A 10,465-nucleotide genomic window follows, 5' to 3' on the forward strand; every position below is an offset into this window, starting at 1 on the left:
GAGATTTTATCCTCCTCTGTGTTTGGCTATAACTTTAATATCATGAAGATGTCCACAGTTATGACAGCGAACCCTCGGGAAATTGACCGTAACCAGTAGAACATTTTACTCTTTTCCGTTATTAAAGTTATTTTTCCCTTGCACTTTCCATACAAACATTAAAAAAGCCATACAAACAATATATGATTTAGTTTGGGTCACCAATTTTTAATTCCACGAATAGTCAATGTTTCAAGTCTCAAGTGGACATGAGAAAAGGTATTTAGTCACGGTAGCGGAGAAAAAACTCCTCTGGTTATTTCATATGCCTGAGGAAGTTCAGTTTAAACCACAAAAGAAAATCTGTTTTCCATTATCTTTTAAGTTATTTTCAGAACTCATAAACGAGAAAAATTCAATGCAAAGGCAATTCTACTTAAGAGTGATTTCAATGAATAGATATTTATAAAAAGGACATTAATCTTGTTTTGTTTGAGATTAATGAAACATATCGACATACAGAAAACGGTGATCAATGGAACAATAAACAGGTTTAGAGAATATTACTTTTTTCGGTGATGCGAAAAAATTCTCGGCATTATATAGGAAAGGGAAAACAAAATTGGTTAGGTTCAAGTGTTATGAATTTTGAACACAGATTGATAGTGCTCAACTGTTGGGAACTTTTTAGTAGCGCTAATGTTCTTCACCGAAGTAAATCTCGCTATGGTTTATATTAGAGAAGCTATATTTTGTTCATATAAAATTTAAAGGAATTTATGCCATTAATGATAAACGCACCGCCGAGAAATACTGTAATCTGGATCAGAAGACCCGTTATCATCGTTCTTTATAAACAGACGTGTGTAAAACAGGCAAGTCACCAGCTTCTTAAGGCTAAGGCATTGTTCCCCACCCCTGATCTTCTCAAGGGTCGCTCTTGTCATCGGGGAGGGACGGGTTTTATTTGAAATTCCATTATGTTACACTACTTGTAAGACCTTCCATGATATCTATTAATATTGGTTGCTTATATCTGAAGCAATTATTGGCATTAGCGATTTATTTTCCCAATTAAAAACAATTAATGTCGATACATTTGCATTGACGAAATAATGAATATGACACCAAAGCCACACGCATACCTGTATATATATATATATATATATATATATAAATATATATATATATATATATATATATATATATATATATATATATATATATATATATATATATATATATATATATATATATATATGCGCAAGTAAATCACTGTAGGTGCGCGTGATCTAGGTATATGCTGATAACCACAAGGAAAGAAGAAAACACGAAGTTCCCAAGCGCTTTGGTGTAATTCACATCTTCAGGGGTGAGTACAGACTTGAGAGAGAAATACAAATCAAGGTGTATATATACAGAGGAGGGTGAGACCAGGTCCACAATGGTCAGGTATTAGGTAATGACCCTACTAATCTTTAAATAGCACACAACGGTTGGTGGTCAGGTCAGATGGTCAGGTGACCCGGCCTTCTTACCTGGTCACAAATCTTCTTAATTACAAAATTGTCCAGCTTGTACATGCCGTTACTCAAATTCATGTTGAATGCTTCGGTATGTTTAATAAGACTAGATTCTATGATGTTCCTACTATAAATTGAATTACATGGTAATATTGAGGAGGCATTATCCCAGTCAATGCAATGCTTGTTATCCCTCAAATGAACAAACAGAGCATTGGATTCCTGGCCTGTCCTAACACTGTATTTGTGTTGTTTAATTCCAGTTGCAAGATCTTTACCTGTCTGGCCTAAGTAAAACATATTACATTCCTTGCAAGGAACTTTATAAATGCAACCAATTGTGTTGTTGGGGGAGTTCTTGATTAACATTTGTTTAACAGTGCATGAGTTTTTAAATGCCACATTGACGTTCCAGGTTTTTAGTTGTGAAGGAATGTGTGAGAAATTTTTGTGAAATGGTAATATTAAGATATTCTTATGGTCATGGGTGGGCTTGGGATCAGTTCTATAAAAAGTTTTCTTAGTAATGTTTAGGCATTTGTCTATGAAAGATCTAGGGTATTTAAGGTTTGAGCCAATATTATATATATATTTGTATTCCTCATCGATGAATTCCGGACTGCAAATTCTCAAGGCACGTAAAAACATTGTTGAAAATACTGACTGTTTGACTTTATTATGGTGGGCAGAATAATAATGAATGTATGAACACACATTAGTTGGTTTTCTATAAATACTGAACTTAAAAGTGTTACCTATTCTGTGTATCAGACAGTCTAGGAATGGCAATTTACAGTCTTGCTCTAATTCCACAGTGAATTTGATCGAGGGGGCTAAGTTGTTAAGTTGTGGCAGGAAAGCTTCTAGGTCCTCATTACATGGCCAGAGACATAATACATCATCAACATATCTAAACCAGACTGCTGAGGGTGGTAAAATATTACTGAATAGTTTCTTTTCAAAGAATTCCATATATAGGTTGCTTAATACAGGTGAGAGTGGATTACCCATTGCCATACCAAATTTTTGAGCATAATATTCTCCATTGAATTCGAATTTGCAATCCTTAATACATAGTTTGATGAGTTCGATGAAGTCGTCTTTCGAGACGGGCAGTGAAATATCATCCAGGGAATCTATGAGGAACTCTAGTAAATCATCAACTGGGACCTTTGTAAAGAGTGATGTTACATCAAAACTGACCAGTTTAAAATCATAATTAATGTGTAAGTTATTGAGTTTATCAACCAGATCCATATTATTCTTGATATTGGAGTTAGAAATGTTGCCAACTAGGGGATTTAGTAAAGAAACTAACCATTTAGATAGTTTATAAGGGATTGACCCAACTGAGCTAATGATGGGTCTTGCTGGGTTATTGGGCTTGTGGGTCTTGATTACACCGTACATGTATGGCAGTGGAGGGGACGTTGAAGTAAGATGTTTAATGAGAGTAGCTTTGCCTCTCAATAGGGACTTCAGTTTTTTGTTGAACTGGGTGTTGACAGTGTTGAGAGGATTATTTATGAGTTTAGAATATGTTGTAGTATCACATAAAAGGTCATTCATTTTAGAGATATAGTCATCTTTGTTTAAAATCACTACTGTGTTGGCTTTATCTGCTTTAGTGACGTGTAGATCCTTATTTTTCTTAAGGGCTTGGATTGCTTTGGTGAATCTTTCTGGACAGTTTGGAACACAAGGCTTGGACATAGATGCATACACAACACCTTTACACATGTTCACTTCTTCACTTGTCAAATTACTGAATTTCTCCAAATTGCAAAATGCTCTGGCTATGTCAACACTGTCGACTCCCTTGTTAGAACCATCAAAACTTAAACCATAGCCGAGGGCACACAAGGTATCATTGTCTAGTTGTTTAGAGGAGAGATTCACTACACAGTTGTTATTGGCATCCTTAGTCCAATCACTATTTCTAATAAGGAGTGCCAATTTGTGGTCTATCTTAGCTTGAAGATCAGAACGCTCACGTCTCAGGTTATCAAAACAGTAGTCCAACATGAACTTTTTCCAATAACTCGGTATGGTCATATTAAAAGCACGCTTTTTTTGTCTTACAATACGGAAGGCTTCATCCACTTCAATTTTCTTTATTTCAAAATGTTTCTAAAGGATGATTTCTTGGAACTCATCAAAGGGCGGTCAGACATCTTCAGGACACGTTGTGGGAGGATTGATCTAGGCATAACTTTTTCACTGAGGCATGTCTGGAGAAATTTCAAACGTATTTTCAATTGTGGGCCTTGATCATCGAAGAGGAGTATTCAGTAACGAAAGGAGACAGTCCAGGACAGCTTGTAGAGAGGGTGAAGAAGTGGCGCGTGGAATACCCGACCATTGTGGACCTGGTCTCACCCTCCTCTGTATATATACACCTTGATTTGTATTTCTCTCTCTAGTCTGTACTCACCCCTGAAGATGTGAATTACACGAATGCGCTTGGGACCTTCGTGTTTTCTTCTTTCCTTGTGGTTATCAGCATATATATATATATATATATATATATATATATATATATATATATATATATATATATATATATATATATATATATATATATATCTTGATAAAATCACACGGGAAAATGGAAACAACGGAGTACCTTAGCTTTCGTCTTTATTCAAGACATCTTCAGAGGCTTAATAATCCATTACGTCCTATCGTGAGTTCTGTGGGTTCTGTTACTTACAAATTATCCAAGTGGCTGGTAAAGATGATATCCCCTCTTACAGGCCAAATATCTAATTCACATATACGCAATAGCAGTGACTTAATTGATAAACTCAAGAAACACAACGAACCTTGCGAATTAATAAGTTTTGATGTAAATTCACTGTTCACTGGAGTACCTGTGAAAGACTTACTTTCATTTCTTAAAGATAAATTACAACTGCTAGATTTAACTATTGAACATGATACTTTCCTAAAATTGATAGAGTTATGCGTAACTGACAATGTGTTTAGAGCAAATGGGAAGTTCTACAAACAAATATTTGGCATGAGCATGGGTAATTGTCTTTCTGCTCCTCTAGCCTGTATTTATATGGAGTTTTTTGAGTCTAGATTACTACCCAATATAGTGGACTTTATTCCTCCATGGTATAGATATGTAGATGATGTTCTTTGTCTTTGGCCTAAAAACAGTGACCCTTTGGAATTTTTAGACAAGCTTAATAATATTGTCCCTAGTATCACATTCAAAATTGAAAGAGAAATAAATGAATCCCTTCCATTCCTTGATATGCTTATCATGAGAAATGGCCTAAACTATAAATTTAAGGTATATAGAAAGCCCACACAGGTAGACAGTTTCATTCACTTTTTATCCAATCACCTTGAGTCTACCAAAATGTCAGTTTTTTCTGCTATGTTCCTAAGATGTCTGCGTATTTGTGACTCTGAATTTATTGACGATGAATTGAAACACATTCGTGTTTGTTGATCAATGTTTTAAAAGGGCTAAAAAATCCTTTCATTCCTCTCAAACCAGACAAGTTCCTACACTTAAGAATATTTTGACTCTGCCCTATCGTATTGAATTTGTCCCGTTAGTTCGGTCCCTCAAGCTTCTAAATATTAATGTTGTTTTCAAGTATGACTCAACCATTACCAATATGTTAATAAGGAATAGCCCAAGTTTGAATGTAAATGGAAGTGTTTATTGTATTCCATGTAGCAAATGTAATTGTAATTATGTAGGTCAGACAGGAAAAACACTGCAGCTCAGAATCAAACAACATAAGTATAATATCAGAACTGCATCTGAAAGCAGTGCCTTGTTCGTTCATGTTAGGAATAATAATCACCCCATTGCTTGGGAGCTTGGAAGTATTCAAATCATCTTGTGTCACAGAAAGACTTCTGGTTGAAGCTAGTTTGATTAAGGAATTAAAATCAATAAACCTTAGTGATGGTCAGTTCAAAACTGATAATATGTTACATAAATTTATTTGTCAGTGGCCCAAGGTTAAAAATGCTTTGAAAACCTTTGATCTAGATGTATAATAGTTATTTTGTGGGTCCCTTATTTTTGACCTGACCTGACTAGTCACGTCACCACCCTTCTCTTAAGCTCCTCTACGTGTGTGTTGGTGTGGGGATTAGTGGATGTCATCATTATGACCTGACCTCATGTTTTTAGGTCACCCTGTATATTTAAGCCTCTCTCTGTCCATGTAATCCAGTTGCCTCTGAAGATGTCTTGAATAAAGACGAAAGCTAAGGTACTCCGTTGTTTCCATTTTCCCGTGTGATTTTATCAAGATTTATCTTATCCACGTTTTCATTGTGGATTTACATGAAATATATATATATATATATATATATATATATATATATATATATATATATATATATATATATGATGGAGATTGATCTGGAGCCACACACACTGTATGTCATCAGGATTGAGTTTGGGAATTTGTGGACGTGCTTCGCATTTTTGAGTACTGTATATAAAACCTTCTCAAGTATTTACCACCACACACATTCACACATTATTCGCAAAACTAATGTTTCCTTGGCCTCGTACGTGCCTCAATATTTACCTTAAAATCTCAAAACAATTATAATCCTTAAAATATTGCCTACGGTCTACCTCAAAATGCACACAATAAACTGTTGGCTAATTTGAGAAGACAAATATCTCCAATATATAAATGCCACTTTCGTTGAAACTTTAGCGCCAGGTTCAAACAGGGAAAAACTCTTAATACATCTATGAGAAAGGTAGGTTAATGTAGCCATTATTATTATTATTATTATTATTATTATTATTATTACTATTATTATTATTACTATTATTATTACTATTATTATTATTATTATTATTATTATTACTATTATTATTATTATTATTATTATTATTATTATTATTATGATGCAGACAGAGACAGAAACTATAAAAAGAAGAATGAAAAAATAGACATTTCTGCCAGATTTTTTACTCATACTTTGTCTACCTATATATCTATCATTTTGTCTATGGAATGTGAAATAGAGCTGAGAAACAAACAGATAAAGAGAGAATGAGAGAGACAGACAGACAAACAGACAGAGGTAGATGGAAGCAGACAGTCAAATAAATAATGACCAGCGAGTGGAAAATATGTAACACCAAGATTGTCTTTGAGTGTGGAAATAGACAATGAGAGTTAACACGAGTAAATGAGGCTGAGAGAGTTCTGATATCAAACTCTGGTAAAAGAGAGAGTAATGAAAGTATTGAACAAGTATGAAATAACAGTAGACCTATACATGACTAATGAATATGTTGAAGAAATGACACGAATTAAGATAATATTAAAGTATTTGAAGAAAGAGCAACAATTAAAATATAATAAAAGAGAAAGATAAGATTAATAAAATAAAAATTGAGATACAGATGATGAAAAGGGCAAAAATAATCAAGAAATTGATGAAATAAAGCAATACTGTAAAAACATTATGAACGTTAGAGAAATTAACGAAACAATAGGAAAGGAATTTAGAAATCACGCCAAAAATTAAAAAATAGAGAAAGAGAATGAGGAAAATGATACTGAAATAAATAACGGAAGATAAACTTAAGAATAATAGAATTAGGAAGAAACGTAAAAAAAATTAAGGATTCACTATGAATGATTACAGAAATCACCTTCTTAAAATGACACGGAGAAACTAATGATATGAGTCGAGAAGGAATAAAATAAGAGAAGTAAAAAAAATGAAAACATTTAAAAAAAAGAACCAGAAAAAAACAGAAAAGATAATGATATGAAGAAACTAAGAATGGTTTTAAATCTCACTTAACTAAAGAGAAAAATAATCCTGTATTGTTGGTTTACTGAGTTACAAACAAAATCTAAAGAAAAACTTGCCGAAACATGGAATCGAACTTGTTATAATTACTTGGCTTACTTGATATAAAGGGACAAAATTAATTGTCTGTCAAAAATTGTCGAATTTACCGATGAGAACTTGGTTACTTATGCTAAGAAAGGCAGAAGTTGCCAGTCTCGCTGCGGTTATCTGACCAACGTAAACCACTTAACCTAAATATATTTGAAGTTATATTTAGACAATAAATAAATAAGCTCTATCTAAATATTGTATACCTGCTGTGAAAAATAATCTCATTAAGGGGCATAATTAACCGTAGACATTAAAAATTGTAGACTAAATGTCACTAAATCTGCACCAAGACTCAACCGCAAGTAGATCATGATGTGGTCTCTCGGCTTTATGAATAGCCGACCTACCTGACTAACTGACTGAGGGACTGAGAGAACTTACTGACGAAGATGTTTAAGTGCATCATACAGCTCTATGAATAATCATCATCATTACTGACTTACTTATTCACACATTGAGTTACAGAACATTTGAAGACCGACTGTGTGAACAGTTATCCTGATTGACGTAATGCTATAAAGGCCGCAATAACGCACCTTACTACTACTCTATTGCAAAGTTGTCTTCAAGCTTTTAGGCCTAGGTGTGTGTCCAAAAGATTGTTTTCGGTATTTGTTCCCCTATAATTTATAGTCTCCAATTTCAACATCATCTTGAACATCCTATTCCTGTTACCATTATAGTCTCGTCGTAATTAAGATGCTGTATAGGGTGGAATAATTTTATGTATGAGACGTCTCTGCACCTTCAATCACGGTGAAAATCTCGGCCAAGGAAAATGCTTCTCTCGAGACGGAAGGGAACGCGTCAGCCACGACCCTGAAAGCCCGCTGACTCCCACATACCGTATATAAGGGGGTGAGTCCTTCCTGAAGTTACATTCCCTCATTGAACACGGTGAGTGATCTGGTGCTCTCCCAGCTGCGTGCTGTCAGTAGTAATGATGGCTGGCTTGCAGTGGTGATAATTGAATAGCTTGGGTATTACTGGTAGTGTCGGTGAATGGGTAATAATAGAGGTGGTGCTGAGTTATTAATAAATGTTCACAATACGTAACTTTGCCACCGTCATCATTACCTTCAGGGGCGCTAATATAACGTCTGTGTTCCAGATGAAGGCACTGTTGATTTTCGCCTTGGTGTCAGTGGCGACGGCCCAGCAATACGGCTCCTACGGAGGTGGAGGACAGGTGAGTAGAAAAAAAAAACTAGAAACACTAATTGACTCACATTAAACTTTTTATTGTGCCTGAAAATATGATGATGCTCTTCACCACCAGGTTGATTAACTCGCTGTTATGAAATTTATCCACCGTCCCCTTCCCGCGCCGTACACTCTTCAGTAATTTGGGTTGGGACCAACTTTGAGCAGCCTTTTTGACGTATAATAACTATATACTTGAGCTGGCCCAACATAGTAATAACTTCATTCTGATGACTGAACCAGGTGGATTTGTCGCTGCACAACAGCGACTACCACTTCTCATGGCGTCACGACGGAGGCAAGAAGTATGACTGGTATTCCGCTAACAAATACTGCGCTAACCTGGGCCCCGGCTGGTTTGGTGTCAGTATCGAGACTCACGAAGAGGACAAGTATATCTCCCAGATCATCGCCGGAGGTCAGTGAAGACCCATCCATTTTCTTGTGGGATGACTTATTTTTGCTGTATAGTACGACTAGTTTTTCATTAGCATAGTCTAAGAGCAGACTTACACCACGAACATCATATATGGTTATCAGTAAGAGATTAGAGATTGTGCCTTTTGGTTAGCTTAATTAGTGTTGACTCACACCCTTTGGTACATTTCAGTGTTGCAAGTTATATTTATTTTTAATTTATTTGAGTAATGGTGCGATTTACTTCTCCTCACTACAGACTACCTAGAGTACATCTGGACAGGAGGTTACCGCAAAGGCTATGACTTCTCCTGGCCTTCTGGTTATCCATTCAGCGGCCTCAACTGGTCCCACACCGGAGCGTGAGTCTACCTATTGTGTTCTACTACATTTTATTATGGACGCCACACTTCTATATTGGCCTCCATCCATTTTATTATGGCAAAACATCTTTCTATTATTGCCTTCAGCCTTCTATTGCGTTTTTGTGTCCTCTTCTTCCCGTTTCAGCTTCTTCATCTCTAATTACCTATTGAAGCTTATGTTGACAGACAATAGTGTCCATTTTGTTTAATAATTAACACCCATGCAAAACATCTTTATAGCAAATAAACAAAATTATGAGTGTTAAACAGCAGTGGAGAGGATAGAGACGTCTGTTTTATAAACAACAAATATTATAGTACTTTATTACAGTGCTTAACAAGCCTCCTCTGTGTGTGTCCACAGTAACGGTTACCCTCAGCCCGACAACCGTGAGGACGGGAAGGAGTTCTGTCTGGCTGTGCTCAACAACTTCTACCAAGACGGCATCAGATGGCACGATGTCGCCTGCCACCATGAGAAGCCTATCATCTGTGAGCGACCCCGCCGAGGTGGCAGCTACCACTAAGATAGACACTACCACTGAGCTACGCCACTTCTGACATCTGTGAGTGATGCTGTGACAGTCACTCTTCCTGCTTCTGTTCTGGAATTGATCTTAATCTGGAAACTTATGTATCGATGACTACTTCAAAACTTATCTCAAAAATATCCCAATAAAGCAAATAAATTTAAAAGAGATTTTATCCTCCTCTGTGTTTGGCTATAACTTTAATATCATGAAGATGTCCACAGTTATGACAGCGAACCCTCGGGAAATTGACCGTAACCAGTAGAACATTTTACTCTTTTCCGTTATTAAAGTTATTTTTCCCTTGCACTTTCCATACAAACATTAAAAAAGCCATACAAACAATATATGATTTAGTTTGGGTCACCAATTTTTAATTCCACGAATAGTCAATGTTTCAAGTCTCAAGTGGACATGAGAAAAGGTATTTAGTCACGGTAGCGGAGAAAAAACTCCTCTGGTTATTTCATATGCCTGAGGAAGTTCAGTTTAAACCACAAAAGAAAATCTGCTTTGTTTTCCATTATCTTTT

The 10,465-nt window shown here is 35.7% G+C and overlaps 1 protein-coding gene across 1 annotated transcript; it reads left to right on the plus strand.

Annotated features, from left to right (window-relative positions):
• Nucleotides 1-8,291: 8,291 nt before the first annotated feature.
• LOC121874832 (C-type lectin galactose-binding isoform-like) lies at nucleotides 8,292-10,099 on the plus strand. Its single transcript, XM_042379117.1, has 5 exons — nucleotides 8,292-8,315; nucleotides 8,530-8,607; nucleotides 8,865-9,039; nucleotides 9,298-9,400; nucleotides 9,768-10,099. The coding sequence occupies exons 2-5, from the start codon at nucleotides 8,530-8,532 to the stop codon at nucleotides 9,928-9,930; spliced, it is 519 nt and encodes a 172-aa protein (XP_042235051.1). The 5' UTR covers nucleotides 8,292-8,315; the 3' UTR covers nucleotides 9,931-10,099.
• The last annotated feature ends 366 nt before the right edge of the window (nucleotides 10,100-10,465 follow it).

Source organism: Homarus americanus, unplaced genomic scaffold, assembly GCF_018991925.1.
Source record: "Homarus americanus isolate GMGI-L3 unplaced genomic scaffold, GMGI_Hamer_2.0 scaffold56009, whole genome shotgun sequence".
Classification (NCBI taxonomy): Eukaryota; Metazoa; Arthropoda; class Malacostraca; order Decapoda; family Nephropidae; genus Homarus; species Homarus americanus.

Excerpts from the sequence above, each read along its gene's own strand:
- LOC121874832 (XM_042379117.1), top strand. The coding sequence starts at position 8,530 with ATGAAGGCACTGTTGATTTTCGCCTTGGTGTCAGTGGCGACGGCCCAG. Across the intron at positions 8,608-8,864 it reads CCTACGGAGGTGGAGGACAG|GTGGATTTGTCGCTGCACAA; the intron begins GTGAGTAGAAAA and ends TGACTGAACCAG. Across the intron at positions 9,401-9,767 it reads AACTGGTCCCACACCGGAGC|TAACGGTTACCCTCAGCCCG; the intron begins GTGAGTCTACCT and ends GTGTGTCCACAG.